Source organism: Chiloscyllium plagiosum, unplaced genomic scaffold, assembly GCF_037043375.1.
Source record: "Chiloscyllium plagiosum isolate Xiang-an unplaced genomic scaffold, Cpla_swu_hap1 HiC_scaffold_30, whole genome shotgun sequence".
NCBI lineage: Eukaryota > Metazoa > Chordata > Chondrichthyes > Orectolobiformes > Hemiscylliidae > Chiloscyllium > Chiloscyllium plagiosum.
This window is the reverse complement of record NW_028270168.1, coordinates 55,294,490-55,313,872: the sequence shown is the minus strand read 5'-3', so window position 1 is coordinate 55,313,872 and position 19,383 is coordinate 55,294,490. Positions and strand designations below refer to the sequence as shown.

The 19,383-nt window shown below is 45.4% G+C and overlaps 1 protein-coding gene across 5 annotated transcripts in view; it reads right to left on the bottom strand.

The window, feature by feature from the left end:
* The window catches only part of LOC122563768 (interleukin-6 receptor subunit beta-like), a 230,524-nt gene that overhangs the window by 101,836 nt on the left and 109,305 nt on the right, over window positions 1-19,383 (bottom strand). For all 5 annotated transcript variants that reach the window (XM_043717981.2, XM_043717983.2, XM_087976959.1 and 2 more), the window contains 2 exons: window positions 11,575-11,701; window positions 5,551-5,741 (listed from right to left, as the gene is read on the bottom strand). In XM_043717981.2, coding sequence (XP_043573916.2) covers window positions 5,551-5,741; window positions 11,575-11,701 — 318 coding nt within the window. The remainder of the gene's footprint in view (window positions 1-5,550; window positions 5,742-11,574; window positions 11,702-19,383) is intronic.

Here is a 19,383-nt window from a genome sequence, read left to right as displayed (position 1 = left end):
TATTGGATAGGCATATGGAGGATAGTGGGCGAGTGTAGGTTAGGTGGGCTTGGATCGGCGCAACATCGAGGGCCGAAGGGCCTGTACTGCGCTGTATTCTTCTATGTTCTATGTTCTATTCTCCAGGTTTCATCACTCAATCCCCGATGCTGCAGCATTGAGGTTCCAGATACTCCCAGCGACAATGGGAGACCCATATACCGTAATGTTGGGACGCATGTGCCGTAACGGACAGCAAAGAAGGTTACCTCAGATTACAACAGGATCTTGATCAGATGGGCCAATGGGTTAAGAAGTGGCAGATGGAGTTTAATTCAGATAAATGCGAGGTGCTGCATTCTGGGAAAGCAAATCTTAGCAGGACTTATACACTTAATGGTAAGGTCCTAGAGAGTGTTGCTGAACAAAGAGACCTTGGAGTGTAGGTTCATAGCTCCTTGAAAGTGGAATCGCAGGTAGATAGGATAGTGAAGAAGGTGTTTGGTATGCTTTCCTTTATTGGTCAGAGTATTGAGTATAGGAGTTGGGAGGTCATGTTGCGGTTGTACAGGACATTGGTCAGGCCACTGTTGGAATATTGTGTGCAATTCTGCTCTCCTTCCTATCAGAAAAATGACCTTATAGAGATTTACAAAATTATGAGGGGCATTGATAGGATAAATAGACAAAGTATTTTGAGGAGTGAGGGAGTCCAGAACTAGAGGGCATAGGTTTTGGGTGAGAAGGGAAAGATATAAAAGAGACCTAAGCGGCAGTTTTTTCACGCAGATGGTGGTAGGTGTCTGGAATGAGCTGCCAGAGGAAGTGGTGGAGGCTGGTACAATTGTAACATTTAAAAGGCATTTGGATGGGTATATGAATAGGAAGGGTTTGGAGGTATATGGGTCGGGTGCTGGCAGGTGGGACTAGATTGGGTTGGGATAACTGATCGGCATGGACGGGTTGGATCGAAGGGTCTGTTTCCGCGCTGTACATCTCTATGATTTTATGATTCTATACGATACAGTTACTGTTGTGTCAGGGTCTGTATTGTTGCACACACAGAATAGTGACTAGTCCCAGATACTATGCTGCTATAGTGTCTGCTACTTAGTGTTGTGTGTCCCAATGACTGGAGCATTAGAATCCCAGTGATAATAGTGTTAGCATCCCTATTATTGTAGTAAATTGTCTCAGTCACTGTAATTTTATGTCCCAGTTACTGTAAAGTTGGAGTCCCATATTCTGGACAGTCAGTATTCCAGATACTGTCATGTTAGGTTCCCAGTTCCTATAGCATCAAGATTCTAGAACTGTCAGGGTTCCAGTTACTGCAGTTTTGGGGTCAGTGTTGACGCAGTGTCGGGGTCAGTGTTGACGCAGTGTCGGGGTCAGTGTTGACGCAGTGTCGGGGTCTGTGTTGACGCAGTTTCGGGGTCTGTGTTGACGCAGTGTCGGGGTCTGTGTTAACACAATGTCAGGATCTGTGTTAACGCAGTGTCAGAGTCTGTGTTAATGCAGTGTTGGGGTCTGTGTTGACGCAGTGTCGGGGTCTATGTTGATGCAGTTTCAGAGTCTGTGTTAACGCAGTGTCCAGGTCTGTGTTAACGCAGTGTCAGGGTCTGTGTTAACGCAGTGTCAGGGTCTGTGTTAATGCAGTGTCGGGGTCTGTGTTAATGCAGTGTTAGAGTCTGTGTTAAAGCAATGATAGAGTCTGTGTTAATGCAGCGCCAGGGTCTGTATTAATGCAGTGTCAGGGTCTGTATTAATGCAGTGTCAGGGTCTGTGTTAATGCAGTGCTCGGGTCTGTGTTAATTCAATATGTGGGTCTGTATTAAAGCAGTGTCAGAGTCTGTGTTAAAGGAGTGTTGTGGTCTGTGTTAACGCAGTGTCCAAGTCTGTTAACGTCGTGTCGGGATCTGTGTTAATGCAGTGTCAGAGTCTGCGTTAACACACTGTTGGGGTCTGTGTTAACGCAGTGTCAGGGTCTGTGTTAATGCAATGTCAAACTCTGTGTTAACACTCTGTCAGAGTCTGTTAATGCAATGTCAGAGTCTGTTAATGCAGGGCCGGGGTCGGTGTTAATGCAGGGCCGGGGTGTGTGTTAATGCAGTGTCAGGGTCTGTGTTAACGCAGTGTCAGGGTCTGTGTTAACGCAGTGTCAGGGTCTGTGTTAACGCAGTGTCAGGATCTGTGTTAACGCAGTGTCTGGGTCTGTGTTAATGCAGTGTCAGAGTCTGTATTAATGCAGTGTCAGAGTCTGTGTTAAAGGAGTGATGTGGTCTGTGTTAACGCAGTGTCCAAGTCTGTTAACGTCATGTCGGGATCTGTGTTAATGCAGTGTCAGACTCTGTGTTAACACAGTGTTGGGGTCTGTGTTAATGCAGTGTCAGAGATTGTGTTAATGCAGTGTCGGGGTCTGTGTTAATGCAGTGTTAGAGTCTGTGTTAATGCAGTGTTAGAATCTGTGTTAATGCAGCGCCAGGGTCTGTATTAATGCAGTGTCAGGGTCTGTATTAATACAGTGTCAGGGTCTGTGTTAATGCAGTGTCAGGATCTGTATTAAAGCAGTGTCAGAGTCTGTGTTAAAGGAGTGTTGTGGTCTGTGTTAACGCAGTGTCCAAGTCTGTTAACGTCGTGTCGGGATCTGTTTTAATGCAGTGTCAGAGTCTGCGTTAACACACTGTCGGGGTCTGTGTTAACGCAGTGTCAGGGTCTGTGTTAATGCAGTGTTAGAGTCTGTGTTAATGCAGTGTCGGGGTCTGTGTTAATGCAGTGTCCGGGTCTGTGTTAATGCAGTGTCCGGGTCTGTGTTAATGCAGTGTCTGGGTCTGTGTTAACGCAATGTCAGGGTCTGTTAATGCAGGGTCAGGGTCTGTGTTAATGCAGTCACAGGGTCTGTATTAATTCAGTGTCAGGGTCTGTGTTAATGCAGTGTCAGGGTCTGTGTTAATGCAGTGTCAGGGTCTGTGTTAATGCAATGTAGGGTCTGTGTTAACGCAGTGTCAGAGTCTGTGTTAATGCAGTGTCAGAGTCTGTTAATGCAGGGTCAGGGTCTGTGTTAATGCAGTCACAGGGTCTGTATTAATTCAGTGTCAGAGTCTGTGTTAATGCAGTGTCAGGGTCTGTGTTAATGCAGTGTCAGGGTCTGTGTTAACGCAATGTCAGGGTCTGTGTTAACGCAGTGTCAGAGTCTGTGTTAACGAAATGTCAGAGTCTGTTAATGCAGTGTCAGAGTCTGTTAATGCAGTGTCAGGGTCTGTGTTGACGCAGTGTCGGGGTCTGTGTTGACGCAGTGTCGGGGTCTGAGTTAATGCAGTGTCAGAGTCTGTGTTAACACTCTGTCGGAGTCTGTTAATGCAATGTCAGAGTCAGTTAATATAGGGTCAGGGTCTGTGTTAATGCAGTCACAGGGTCTGTATTAATTCAGTGTCAGAGTCTGTGTTAATGCAGTGTCAGGGTCTGTGTTAACGCAGTGTCAGGGTCTGTGTTAACGCAGTGTCCGAGTCTGTGTTAACGCAGTGTCCGAGTCTGTGTTAACGCAGTGTCCGAGTCTGTGTTAACGCAGTGTCCGAGTCTGTGTTAACGCAGTGTCCGAGTCTGTGTTAACGCAGTGTCCGAGTCTGTGTTAACGCAGTGTCCGTGTCTGTGTTAACGCAGTGTCGGGGTCTGTGTTAATGCAGTGTCGGGGTCTGTGTTAACGCAGTGTCGGGGTCTGTGTTAATGCAGTGTCGGGGTCTATGTTAATGCAGTGTCGGGGTCTGTGTTAACGCAGTGTCGGGGTCTGTGTTAATGCAGTGTCGGGGTCTGTGTTAATGCAATGTCAGAGTCTGTTAATGCAATGTCAGAGTCTGTTAATGCAGGGTCGGTGTCTGTGTTAACGCAGTGTCCGTGTCTGTGTTAACGCAGTGTCGGGGTCTGTGTTAATGCAGTGTCGGGGTCTGTGTTAACGCAGTGTCGGGGTCTGTGTTAACGCAGTGTCGGGGTCTGTGTTAATGCAGTGTCGGGGTCTGTGTTAATGCAATGTCAGAGTCTGTTAATGCAATGTCAGAGTCTGTTAATGCAGGGTCGGTGTCTGTGTTAATGCAGGGTCGGGGTCTGTATTAATGCAGTGTCGGGGTCTGTGTTATTGCAGTGTCAGGGTCTGTGTTATTGCAGTGTCAGGGTCTGTGTTAATGTAGTGTCAGGGTCTGTGTTAATGCAGTGTCAGAGTCTGTGTTAACACTGTCGGTGTCTATTAATGCAATGTCAGAGTCTGTTAATGCAGTGTCGGGGTCTGTGTTAATGCAGTCACAGGGTCTGTGTTAATGCAGTCACAGAGTCTGTGTTAATGCAGTGTCAGGGTTTGTGTTAATGCAGTGTCAGGGTTTGTGTTAATGCAGTGTCAGGGTCTGTGTTAATTCAGTGTCAGGGTCTGTGTTAATTCAGTGTCAGAGTCTGTGTTAATGCAGTGTCAGGGTCTGTGTAAACACTCTATCGGAGTCTGTTAATGCAATGTCAGAGTCTATTAATGCAGGGTCAGGGTCTGTGTTAATGCAGTCATAGGGTCTGTATTAATTCAGTGTCAGAGTCTGTATTAATGCAGTGTCAGAGTCTGTGTTAACGCAGTGTTGGGGTCTGTGTTAACGCAGTGTCCGAGTCTGTTAATGTCGTGTCGGGATCTGTATTAATGCAGTGTCAGAATCTGTGTTAACACACTGTGTTAATTCAGTGTCAGGGTCTGTGTTAATTCAGTGTCAGGGTCTGTGTTAATGCGGTGTCGGGGCCTGTGTTAATACAGTGTCTGGGTCTGTGTTAATGCAGTGTCAGAGTCTGTGTTAATGCAGTGTCAGGGTCTGTGTTAGTGCCGTGTCTGGGTCTGTGTTAATGCAGTGTCAGGGTCTGTGTTACTATAGTGTCAGGGTCTGTGTTACTATAGTGGCAGAGTCCATGTTATTGTAGTCTCAGAAACCTTAGTGTTAGACTACCTGACACTTTAGTATCAGCTCCGAGTTAATGTCGTGTCAGGCTGATGAGTCATAATTGCTGCACTCACCTGGTGTTACTGAAATGTGATGCTCTCAGGTTGTCACAAATGCTATCACATCAGGTATCAGTTACTGTGGTGTCATGGTCCCAGACAGCGGAGTGTCATAAACCCAGATGATACAGAATCAGATAACAGATTTTTTAGTGTCAATATGTGTATTACTATAGCGTCGGAATGCCTGATGCTGTAGTGTTGGAGTACCAGATAGTTTGCCATTGGGGTCCCAGGTATTGTGGTGCTGGTGTGATGGGTCTAAATTACAAAATGCATGGTCTCAGCCACTGTAACGTCAAATGCCCTTGATTGCAAAGTATCAGGGTTCTCAGTTATACTAATGTCAGTATATCAGTGTCAAAGTCCAGGTCACTGTAATGTCAGGATCCCAGTTACTGTAGCTCTGTGCTGTCTAATGGATATTCATTGACAGAGAAAGCTGGAGAGAGTAATTGGTACAGACGGAATGTCACCATATGACAAACGAGAGATCAGCAGTTGAGGGAGAATTAAAGAACAATGTTTACAGAGCTTCAAAACTCACTCACCTACATCCATTGCATCAAGGCACAGGACATCAGATACTTGGGATCCAAGCTCATTCTCCGCAAGAACAAAGATATCATCAGTGGAGAAGAGACGGAGTTTGTCACGGGGCACAGTACAGGAATGGGAATCTTGAGAAAAGCAGTCACTCCACTCTGCATCCATTCCATGATTATGACACTTACCCAGATTCCTAAAGGTTGTGAGGAAACATGTAGACATAGATCAGCAGGCATCATGGGCAGATAATTTCCTTTAGAGGAAAATGTAGGAGCAATAAGTTCAGAGAGCTCTGGGTGTTGGACACAATTGAGGACTGGAAATGGAAAAAGAGTCTCAGTCATGGTAGCATCAATGCCCTTGATTGCAAAATATCAGGGTCCCAGCTGCTGTGGTGTTGGGATCTCAGTTATACTAATATAACTTTTAGTGGGGCGGCACAGTGGCTAGCACTGCTGTCTCACAGCACCAGCGTCCCAGGTTCAATTCCAGTCTGTGCGGAGTGTGCACATTCTCCCCTCGTCTGCGTGGGTTTCCTCTGAGTGCTTCGGTTTCCTCCCACAGTCCAAAGATGGTCAGGTGAATTAGCCATGCTAAATTGCCCATAGAGTTAGGTGCATCAGTCGGAGGGAAATGGGACTGGGTGGGTTACTCTTTGGAGGGTCGGTGTGGACTTGTTGGGCTGAACGGCCTATTTCCACACTGTAGGGAATCTAATCTAATCTAAATCAAAAGGCAGAAAATCATCTGTGGCCCGAAAGGAATATAGGAAATGCAGGAGGGAACCTAAAAATGCAATTAGAAGAGCAAAAAGGGGACATGAAGAAGGACTGGCGAACAGGTATACAGAGAATCCTAAGGTATTTTATAAATATATTAAAAGGAAGAGGTTAACCAAAGAAACAGTAGGGCCTATTAGGCACACACTGCAGAGCATTCAGGGACTCAGACTGTGATAAACATTAGTTATAGGGATGTGGTCACGACACAGGTTCAGTCAGGTAGATGGGTGACTACCACGAGAGGCAGGCAGGTGATGCAAGAGATTCTTGTAGCTATTTCCCTCTCTAACAGGTATATGGTTTTGGATACAGTTGAGCAGGTAGTTTCTCAGCAACTATAACAGCAGCAGCCAGGCTTGTGTCACCATAACTGGCTCTGCCGGAGAGCAGGGTCAGGCAAGATGCAAGCGAGCTACAGTGCTGAAGTCTTGTTAATTAGTGGCACGGGTAGGCGTTTCTATGGCCACCATGATAATGCTGCTCCTTTAACAAGGTTATGTTGTCCTTGATTGTTTTTCAGATCAGTCATAAAGACACAGGTTCTGGGGTATCTCGTTTGGATAGTTTTTAGGACCAATTTGATTATAGCTAACAAATACTGCCTCAGGCAAAAGGCAGTTAAGCGTTTAAAAAAACACACGTGCAGAATGAAAGAGCAGTAGCCAGTTCTCCCAGCTCAGCTTATCTCTGGTTTGGTTTGTTTTGGTTTTGGCCTGGCTTTTCAGAGCAAGCAGTCAGTTTTGAGGCTGCTGGTCAAAGAAACAGTTACATGGATGTTGTGAAACTTGAAAGGATTTAGAAAAGACTTACAAGGATGCTGCCAGAGTTCGAGGATATGAGCTACAGGGAGAGGCTGAATAGGCTGGGGCTGTTTTTCCTGGAGCATCAGAGGTTTATAAAATCACGAGGGGCATGGATAGGATAAATAGACAAGGTCTTTTCCCTGGGATGGGGGAGTCCAGAACTGGAGGGTTTAGGGTGAGAGGGGAAAGATATAAAAGGTCCTAAGGGGCAACCTTTTCACATAGAGGATGTTGTCTGTTTGGAATGAGCTGCCAAAGGAAGTGGTGAAGGCTGGTACAATTACAGCATTTAAAAGGCACCTGAATGGATATATGAACAGGAAGGGTTTAGAGAGATATGGGTCAAGTGCTGGCAAATGGGACCAGATTAGGTTAGGATATCCGATCGGCATGGACAAGTTGGACCAAAGGGTCTGTTTTCGTGCTGTACATCTCTATGACTCTATGAGTGTGTGACCTATTCCAGGGAATAGCCTGCTACACATTCTCTGACTGCTTCCAATGCATTTGCATCCTTCCTTAACTAAGGTGACCAATACAGTACACAGTAATGCAGATGTAGTCTTATCATTGCCTTGTATAATTGAAATATAACCTCCTTACTTTTATAGTCAATACCCTTCAGAATAAATAATAATACTCCAGTAATTTTCCTAATTATAGGAAAATTGTATCTGCATACTAACCTTTTATAATTCATGCACTGGGACACTCTGATGTCTCTGCAATCTCTCAGTTTCAATAATTTGCTCCTTTTTCTAATTCTTTCTGACAAAATGGACAATTTCACATTTTTCCACATTATACTCCATTTGCTACATCTTTGCCCATTTACTTAATGTTTCTCTATCCTTAGTAACCTCATGCCTTCTTCACAATTTATTTTCCAAATTTCTTTATGCCATCAGCAAATTTAGGAACCATACCATTAGTCCCTTCATCTAAGTCATTTACACAAACTGTGAAGATTGAGGCCCGAGCTCTGACCCTTGTGGCACACTATTCATTCCATCTTGCCAAGTAGAAGATGACCCATTGTGCCTACTTTTTGTTTCCTGTTAGCCAACCAAGCTTCTATCCATAACAATATGATAACTTCTACACAATGAGCTTATATTTTCTGCAACAAGCTTTGACGTGGTACCTTGTCTAATGCCTTCTGAAAATTTAAGTACATTACATCCACTAGTTTCCTTCTATCCATAGCACGTTACCTCCTCAAAAACTCCAATAAATAATTCAAACATAATTTCAGTTTCCCAAAACATGTAGACTCTACTTGATTAGCTTGAGCTTTTTGAAATACTTTGCTGTAATCTTTCTAATAATAGCCCTAACATTGTCCCTCCAGCAGATGTGAAGCTAAGGCACTTGTAATTTCCTGCTGTCCCCAGCCTTTTTTGAATAAAGCAGTTACATTCACTATTTTCCAACCCAGTGGGAGCCTTCCCTGAATCTAGGGAATTTTGGAAAATTAAAACCCCAATGCAACGGATACCTCACTAGCCACATTTTTAAGGGTTTAAGATGAAGTCCATCAGGACCCAAGGAATTGCTAATCCACAGCTGCAACAATTTGTTCAGTACCATTCTTTTGTGACTGTAATTTTCTTGAGTTTCTCCATCCCTTTCATTTCTAGAATATTACTTTCATCCTCTGTTATGAAGGCTGATGCAAACTGCCAGTTTAAATAATCTGCCATGGGTTTATTTCCTATTTTTAAACTCTAGACTGATTTTCTATAGATCCACCATTCACTGTGTTAACTCCTTTCCTTGTTAAATAATTATACAAATACTTACTATCTGTTTTAACATTTCTCACTAGCATTCTCTCATACTGTAATTTTCCTCTTCTTCTTAATGTTTTATCTCTCCGTTAATGGAACTTCCACATTGTGGACTTCAATCATTCAAGAGGTCTGCTGATGGCCAATTAAATGCCTGAAGGACTCTTGCAGTAATAGAGACCTGCAGCAGAGGATAAGGCTCTTAAGTCCATCCATGCCAATCAAAACCTTAACATTTGCCAGCGCTTGGCCCGTAGTCTTGTAAGCCTTGGCATCACAATATACATCTAAATACTCATGAAATTTTACAAGAGTTTCTGCCCCTACAACTCCTACCAGCAATGTGTTCCAGATTCCCTCTACCCTTTGGGTGAAAAACCCTCTCTCACAACTCCTCTAAACCTTCTGTCCCTTACCTTTAATCTATGCCCCTTTGGCAGTAATCCCTCCATCAAGGGGAAAAGCTTTTTCTGTCTACCCTATCTATGACCCTCATCATTTTATACATCTCAATTATATCCCTCTCAATCTTCTATGCTCTAAGCAAAATAACCCCAGTCCAATCTCTCCTCATAAGTAGCCTAGGCAATATTCTGGTAAATCTCCTTTCCATCTGCTCCATTATTATCACATTCTTCTTGTATTGTGGTTTCTAGAACTGCACACAAAACTCTAGCTGTGGCCTAACCAATATTTTATACAGTTCCAGCATAATCTCCCAGCACTTAAACACCACACTATATATCTTCTTAACTACTTTATCCACCTTCTCTGATACATTAAGTGACTAGTGGACGTATACACTAAGATTCTTCTAATCCTCATGCCCTAACATTCATCATGTGTTCCATTGTTTGTCCTGCCAGAGTGTATCACCTCATATTTATCCAGATTGTACTCCATTTGCCATTGATCTATATCATCTTGTAGTCCAGGGCTATCATCCTCACAATTTTCCACCCCACCAATCTTTGTATCATCTGCAAAATTATTGATCAACCCTCTTACATTCTAGTCCAAATATTTTATATAATCCACAAATAGCAAGGGCTCATTGCTGACTCCTAGTAAACCTCATTGAACACAGACACAAAACACTCCTCCACCATCACCCGCTGCTGCCTGCCACTCAGCCAATTGTCTCTCCAGTTTGCCAAATTTCATTGAATCCCATGAGCTCTTACCTTTGCTATCAGCATCCCATGAGATATTTTAGTAAAAGCCTTCTGAAGTCCAGGTAGACTACATCAAAAGCACTGCCCTCATCTACACACCTGGTCACCTCTGAAAAAAATTCAATCAAGTTGGTCAAACATGATTTTAACAAAATCATGCTGACTGTTCTTGCTTCTTCCCTGCCTCTGGTGATTTCTTCAGTCTGTCTACACTAGGCTCACAGAGACTCTCCCCTGGTTTTCAGACCTGTAGGCAAGACTTCAGACAGCCCAAAAGAATTCCAGACTCAGCAATACATACACAGAGTAGCAGACAATAGTGCAGAGTAAAGAGAAAGAGTAACAAGCAGTAAGGCAGACACAGAGTAACAGATACCAGTAAACAAATTAAAGAGATAGTAATATACACAAAAGCAGACAGTAACATTGGATTTTTCTGGTGGGTTCTGATTATTTTCCATGAACATCAAAGTGACTGATCAGAATCAGAGAAACCCTACAGTGCAGAAAGAGGCTATTCAAGTCTATTGAGTCTGCACCGAACCTCTGAAGATCATCCTACCCTGATCCAGACACTCATCATAAATCTTCACCAGTGGTGTGGGAATATGTGTTAGGAGTTTGCTGATGAAGGACATTGGTTTGATGAATTTGAGTGTGAGTTCCATCTTTTAATATCCCTTACTGTAGCAGCATCAACATGTTGGAGCTTTCTGGTCATAATTCACTGTCCATTTGTTCAAGAAGCTTCACTCCAGTAGGAAGTTTGGCTCCACTCAAGTCAAGATGGAAGCTTGATATAAGCTGGAATGAAGATGCACCATGTTTGACTTCTGTCTTAACCTCAAAGGCTCTTTAGGGGATCCATTGGTCAAGATAACTGCTCATACTTCACCATCAAACAGGCAAAGAATGACAATGAACTTTGCAAGATGTTCCTGATCTTCCTAATGTCTCACAATTTTGCAGGATTTTATAGTCAAATGATTTTGTCAAGTTTGAAAACGATATGTGAAGAGATTGATGTTGCTCACAACATCTTACATGTAGCCGGCAAGCTGTGAAGATCTGAGGCTGTGCCTCTTGATCGCCTAAACCCACAGAAAGATCTGGAGAGTTACTCTTCACCTCGTGTAATGAGTTAGCTTCGGAGAGTTCTTGCAATGATTTATCCTGCAATGTACAGCAGTCTAATTGGACTTCATCTGATGAAGGAGCTTGTCATTTAAAATAAAGCTGTTGGACTGTAACTTAGTGTGATGTGATTTCTGATCATATACAGAACAGCCATAAACACACGCACGCGCGCAAACACAATCATCAACAGACAGTAAAACACAAACAGGACAATATTCCCAGCATTCACACCAAATGATTGATGTTAAGTTATTTTACAGAATGTTGATGGCATTATTAGAAGGTGACCAAATTAACTTCAATAAGTGGGGGGTTGTGGTAATTGTCCCAGTAACTCACTTTATTCTGCGGAGTGTGTAGGTTGTTCGGATGTAAGGGTCTCTGCCTGGATCCCAGCTGCATGTCATGCTGATTTTTTCCTTCCAGCTTGTTACACAGGTTAAATTTGTTGGCTTCATTGGAGGAACTGGAAACAGAAACATGGGTTGCAAATTGAAGCACTTGCAAAGGGACAGTACGCCCTGAACAGAACAGGTAGGCTGAATGATTCAGTCACCTTGCTATCAAGGATTGCCACCTCTATCTAGATCAATTGCATGATGGAACCTTCTGCAATATGTTGCCCTTTAAGGTGATATTTTCACATTTGTTACCAGCTGACTGACCTTCTGTATGGCACTGCCCGCGCACATTGCAGGGTGTGGAAATGGACTCCAGTGTGACCCATCTCAGGATGGTCAAAAGAGAATGAGAAGTGAAGGAAGTTCTGAGAGGGGACAGTCAGAGATCATGAAATTGGTTCCCAAACTTTGACCTGTGAGTATGTTCATTGTTGGCTCTTCATTTGTTGCTCTGTGAAAGTTGATCAAAAGTGAAAATCTGTTCAGAAAACTCACTGAACCACAGCATGATCCAATACCATCCTAACCTGCTGCCTGGGAAGATTCAGCTCTGAGGAGTCTGCCATACCACCCTTTCTCTGCTCTCACCAGAAGTGAACCAAGTGTCATAAATTAGAGTGGTGCTGGAAGAGCACAGCAGGTCAGGGAGCATCCAAGGAGCAGGAAAATTGACGTTTTGGGCAAAAGCCCTTCATCACGAATGGAGGCAGGGAGCCTCCAGGGTGGAGAGATAAATGGGGGAGTGGGGGGAGCTGGGGAGAAAGTAGCAAAGAGTACAATAGGTGAATGGGGGTGGGGATGAAGGTGATAGGTCAGAGGGGAGGGTGGAGTGGATAGGTTAGCAGGTAGGACAGGTCATGCGGATGGTGCTGAGCTGGAAGATTGGAACTGGGGTAAGGTGGGGGGGGGGGGGGGGAGGAGGGGAAATGAGGAAACTGGTGAAGTCCACATTGATGCCCTGGGGTTGAAGTGTTCCGAGGCAGAAGATGAGGCGTTCTTCCTCCAGGCATCGGGTGGTGAGGGAGCGGTGGTGGAGGAGGCCCAGGACCTGCATGTCCTCGGCACATTCACCAATGTTATTTATTGTATCCATTGCTCCCGATGTGGTCTCCTCTACATTGGGGAGACTGGACATCTTCTTGCAGAGCGCTTTAAAGAACATCTCTAGGTCACCCCCACCAATCAACTCCACCGTCACGTGGCCCAACATTTCAATTCCCCCTTCCACTCTGCCGAGGACATGCAGGTCTTGGGCCTTCTCCACCGCTGCTCCCTCACCACCCGGCACATGGAGGAAGAACGCCTCATCTTCCACCTCGAAACAATTCAATCCGAGGGCATCAATGTAGACTTCACCAGTTTCCTCATTTCCCTTCCCCCCCACCTTACCGCAGTTCCTAACTTCCAGCTCAGCACGGACCTCATGACCTGTCCTACCTGCCAATCTCCCTTCCCACTTATCTGCTCCACCCTCCCCTCTGACCTATCACCTCCATCCCCATTCCCACCCCCATCCACCCATTGTACTCTTTGCTACCTTTTCCCCAACCCCACCGCCTCTCCCCCATCCCCCCCCTGTATTTATCTCTCCATCCTGGAGGCTCCCTGCCTCCATTCCTGATTAAGGGTTTTTGGCCGAAATGTCGATTTTCCTGCTCCTCGGATGCTACCTGACCTGCTGTGCTTTTCCAGCACCACTCTAATCTAGACTCTGGTTTCCAGCATCTGCAGTCCTTACTTTTACCCAGTTGTAATAAAACTTCATCTGGTTTATAGAGTCACAGAGTCATAGAGGTGTACAGCATGGAAACAACCCTTCGGTCCAACCCGTCCATGCTAACCAGATATCCCAACCCAATCTAGTCCCACCTGTCAGCACCCGGCCTATATCCCTCCAAACCCTTCCTATTCATATACCCATCCAAATGCCTCTTAAATGTTGCAATTGTACCAGCCTCCTCCACATCCTCTGGCAGCTCATTCCATACTCGTACCACTCTCTGCGTGAAAATGTTGCCCCTTAGGTCTCTTTTATATCTTTTCCCCTCTTACCCTAAACCTATGCCCTCTACTTCTGGACTCCCCCACTCCAGGGAAAAGACTTTGCCTATTTACCCTATCCATGCCCCTCATAATTTTGTAAACCTCAGCCTCCGGTTCTCCAGGGAAAACAGCCCCAGTCTGTTTAGCCTCTCCCTGTAGCTTAGCATCCTCCAACCTTGGCAACATCCATGTAAATATTTACTGAACCCTTTCAAGTTTCACAACATCTTTCTGAGAGGAAGGAGACCAGAATTACAGACAATATTCCAACAGTGGTCTGACCAATGTCCTGTACAACCGCAACATGACCTCCCAACTCCTGTACTCAATACACTGACCGATAAAGGAAAGCATACCAAATGCCTTCTTCACTATCCTATCTACCTGCAACTTCACTTTCAAGGAGCTATGAACCTACACTCCAAGGTCTCTTTGTTCAGCAACACTCCCTAGGACCTTACCATTAAGTGTATAAATCCTGCTAAGATTTGCTTTCCCAAAATGCAGCACCTCACATTTATCTGAATTAAACTCCATCTGCCACTTCTCAGCCCATTGGCCCATCTGGTCCAGATCCTGTTGTAATCTGAGGTAACCCTATTCGCCGTCCACTACACCTCCAATTTTGGTGTCATCTGCAAACTTACTAACTATACCTCTTCTGCTCGCATCTAAATAATTTCTGTAAATGACAAAAAGTAGAGGACCCAGCACCGATCCTTGTGGCACTCCACTGGTCACAGGCCTCCAGTCTGAAAAACAACCCTCCACCACCACCCTCTGTCTTCTACCTTTGAGCCAAATCTGTATCCAAATGGCTAGTTCCCCCTTTATTCCATGAGATCTAACCTTGCTAATCAGTCTCCCATGGGGAACCTTGTCGAACGCCTTACTGAAGCCCATATAGATCATATCTACTGCTCTGCCCTCATCTATTATGTTACTTCTTCAAAAAACTCAATCAAGTTTGTGAGACATGATTTCCCATGCACAAAGCCATGTTGACTATCCTGAATCAGTCCTTGCCTTTCCAAATATATGTACATGCTGTCCCTCAGGATTCCCTCCAATAACTTGCCCACCACCGAGGTCAGGCTCACATGTCTATAGTACCCTGGCTTGTCTTTACCGCCCTTCTTAAACAGTGACACCATGTTTGCAAACTTCCAGTCTTCCGGCACCTCACGTGTGACTATCGATGATACAAATATCTCAGCCAGAGGCCCAGTAATCACTTCTCTGGCTTCCCACAGAGTTCTCAGGTACACCTGATCAGGTCCTGGGTATTTATCCACCTTTAACCATTTCAAGACATCCAGCACTTCCTCCTCTGTAATCTGGATATTTAGCAAGATCCCTACAGTCTATTTCCCTACAGTCTACATCTTTCATATCCTTTTCCACAGTAAATACTGATGAAAAATATTCATTTAGTATCTCCCCCATTTTCTGAGGCTCCACATAAAGGCCGCCTTGCTGATCTTTGAGGGGCCCTATTCTTTCCCAAGTTACCCTTTTGTCCTTAATATATTTATAAAAACCCTTTGGATTCTCCTTAATTCTATTTGCCAACGCTATCGCATGTCCCCTTTTTGCACTCCTGATTTCCCTCTTAAGTATACTCCTTTATACTCTTGTAAGGATTCACTCGATCAATCCTGTCTATACCTGACATAGGAGGAGAAAGTGAGGACTGCAGATGCTGGAGATAAGAGCTGAAAATGCATTGCTGGAAAAGCGCAGCAGGTCAGGCAGCATCCAAGGAACAGGAGAATCGACGTTTCGGGCATAAGCCCTTCTTCAGGAATTAGGAAAGTGTGTCCAGCAGGCTAAGATAAAAGGTAGGGAGGAGGGACTTGGAGGAGGGGTATTGGAAATGCGATAGGTGGAAGGAGGTCAAGGTGAGGGTGATAAGCCGGAGTGGGGTGGGGCGGAGAGGTCAGGTAGAAGATTGCAGGTTAGGAAGGCAGTGCTGAGTTCGAAGGATTTGACTGAGACAAGGTGGGGGGAGGGGAAATGAGGAAACTGGAGAAATCTGATGTTCATCCCTTGTGGTTGGAGGGTTCCTAGGCGGAAGATGAGGCGATCTTCCTCCAACCGTCATGTTGCTATGGTCTGGCGATGGAGTAGTCCAAGGACCTGCGTGTCCTTGGTGGAGTGGGAGGGGGAGTTGAAGTGTTGAGCCACGGGGTGGTTGGGTTGGTTGGTCCAGGTGTCCCAGAGGTGCTCTCTGAATCGCTCTGCAAGGAGCCGGCCTGTCTCCCCAATATAGAGGAGGCCACATCGGGTGCAGCGGATGCAACAGATGATGTGTGTGGAGGTGCAGGTGAATTTGTGGCGGATATGGAAGTATCCCTTGGGGCCTTGGAGGAAAGTAAGGGGGGAGGTGTGGGCGCAAGTTTTGCATTTCTTGCGGTTGCAGGGGAAGGTGCCGGAATGGAGGTTGGGTTGGTAGGGGGTGTGGACCTGACGAGGGAGTCACGGAGGGAGTGGACTTTTAGGAACGCTGTTAAGGGAGGGGAGGGAAATACATCTCTGGTGGTGGGGTCTGTTTGGAGATGGCGGAAATGACGGCAGATGATACGTTGTACATGGAGGTTGGTGGGGTGGTTGGTGAGGACCAGTGGGGTTCTCTCCTGGTGGCGGTTGGAGGGGCAGGGCTCAAGGGCAGAGGAGCGGGAAGTGGAAGAGATGCGGTGGAGGGCAGCGTCGACCACATCTGGGGGGAAATTGCGGTCCTTGAAGAAGGAGGCCATCTGGGTTGTACGGTTTTGGAACAGGTCCTTCTGGGAGCAGATGCGGCGGAGACGAAGGAATTGGGAATATGGGATGGCGTTTTTACAGGGGGCAGGGTGGGAGGAGGTGTAGTCTAGGTAGCTATGGGAGTCGGTTGGTTTATAGTAAATGTCCGTGTTGATTCGGTCGCCCGAGATAGAAATGGAAAGGTCTAGGAAGGGGAGGGAGGAGTCTGAGACGGTCCAGGTGAATTTGTTGGTAAAGTGGATGAACTGTTCAACCTTCTCGTGGGAGCACGAGGCAGCGCCGATACAGTCATCGATGTAGCGGAGGAAAAGGTGGGGGTTGGGGCCAGTGTAGTTGCGGAAGATGGACTGTTCCACATATCCTATGAAGAGGCAGGCATAGCTGGGGCCCATGCAGATGCCCATGGCTACTCCTTTGGTTTGGAGGAAGTGGGAGGATTGGAAAGAGAAGTTGTTCAGGGTGAGGACCAGTTCAGTCAGTTGAAGGAGGGTGTCAGTGGAAGGGTACTGGTTGGTATGGCGGGAAAGGAAGAAGCGGAGGGCTTTGAGTCCTTCGTGATGGGGGATAGATGTGTACAGGAACTGGATGTCCATGGTGAAGATAAGGCGTTGGGGACCGGGGAAGCGAAAATCATGGAGGAGGTGGAGGGTGTGGGTGGTGTCCCGAATGTAGGTGGGGACCTGACATATGCTTCCTTCTTTTTCTTAACCAACCCCTCAATTTCTTTAGTCATCCAGCATTCCCTAATACCGACCAGCCTTCCCTTTCACCCTGACAGAAATATACTTTCTCTGAATTCTTGTTATCTCATTTCTGAAGGCTTCCCATTTTCCAGTCGTCCCTTTACCTGCAAACATCTGCCTCCAATCAGCTTTCAAACGTTCTTGCCTAATACCGTCAAAATTGGCCTTTCTCCAATTTAGAACTTCAACTTTTAGATCTGGTTTCCATCACTATTTTAAAACGAATAGAATTATAGTCGCTGGCCCCAAAGTACTCCCCCACTGACACCTCAGTCACTTGCCCTACCTTATTTCCCAAGGGTAGGTCAAGTTTTGCACCTTCTCTAGTAGGTACATCCACATATTGAATCAGAAAATTGTCTTGTACACACTTAACAAATTCCTCTCCATCTAAACCTTTAACACTATGGCAGTCCCAGTCAATGTTTGGAAAGTTAAAATCCCCTACCATAACCATCCTATTATTCTTACAGATAACAGAGATCTCCTTACAAATTTGTTTCTCAATTTCCCTCTGACTATTAGTGGGTCTATAATACAATCTCAATAAGATGATCATCCCTTTCTTATTTCTCAGTTCCACCCAAATAACTTCCTTGGATGTATTTCCGGGAATATCCTCCCTCAGCACAGCTATAATGCTATCCCTTATCAAAAATTCCAACCCCTCTCCTCTCTTGCCTCCGTTTCTATCCTTCCTGTAGCATTTGTATCCTGGAACATTCAGCTGCCAGTCCTGCCCATCCCTGAGCCATGTTTCCGTAATTGCTATGATATCCCAGTCCCATGTTTGTAACCATGCCGAGTTCATCTGCCTCCCCTGTTAAGCCTCTTGCATTGAAATAAATGCAGTTTAATTTATTAATCCTACCTTGTCCCTGCCTGCCCTGACTGTTTGATTCACTTCTGTTCTCAACTGTACCGGTCTCAGATTGATCTCTTTCCTCACGATCTCCCTGGGTCCCCCCCATCCCCACCCCCTTCCAATTTAGGTGCAATCATCTTTCTTGTATAGGTCACTTTAACCTCAAAAGAGATTCCAATGATTCAAAAACGTGAATGCTTCTCCCATACACCAGCTCCTCAGCCATGCATCCATCTGCTCTATCCTCCTATTCCTGCCCTCACTAGCTCGTAGCACTGGGAGTAATCCAAATATTACTACCCTTCAGGACCTCCTTTTTAAATTTCAGCCTAACTCTCTGTAATCTCCCTTCAGATTCTCAAGCTTTTCCCTTCCTATATCATTGGTTCCAATGTGGACAATGACCTCCTGCTGGCCCCTCTCCCCCGTGAGAACATTCTGCATCCTCTCTGAGACATCCTTGATGCTGGCACCAGGGAAACAACACACCGTTCTGCTTTTTCTCTGCTGGCCACAGAAACGTCTGTCTGTACCTCGGACTACAGAATCCCCTAACACAATTGACCTCTTGGAAGCCAACGTACCCCTCATTGCATTAGAGCCAGTCTCAATACCAGAAACTTGGCTGTTTGTGCTACGTTCCCCTGAGAATCCATCACTCCCTACATTTTCCAAAACAGCATACCTGTTTGAAATGGGTATATCCACAAAAGACTCCCGCCCTAGGTGCCAACCTCTCTTACCCTTCCTGGAGTTAACCCATCTATGTGGCTGTATCTGAGACTTTCCCCCTTTCCAATACCTGCCATCCATCACATACTGTTGCTGTTGCAAATTCCTCATCGCTTCTATCTGTCTCTCCAACCGATCCACTCGATCTGATAAGATTCGCATCCAACAGCATTTATGGCAGATATAATCCGCAGTAACCCTTAAACTCTCTTTAAACTCCCACATCTGACAAGAAGTACATATCACTGCAAAGGCCATTTTTGCTCCTTCACAATCTACAGACCCAGAAAATAACACCGTCTTATTCCTCTACAAAACACTGCACCAGGTTAAATTAATAGCTATGGCTTATATTTTGAGTTCAATCAAGAGACTTATCTCCAAAAACATACAATCAAGGAAAGAACCCACTGTACTCACTAATACAGCCTTTCTCTTGGACAGACTTAAATCAACAACCTTTGTGGGCGGCACGGTGGCACAGTGGTTAGCACTGCTGCCTCACAGCACCAGAGACCCGGTTCAATTCCCACCCCAGGTGACTGACTGTGTGGAGTTTGCATATTCTCCATGCTAAATTGCCCGTAGTGTTAGGCGAAGG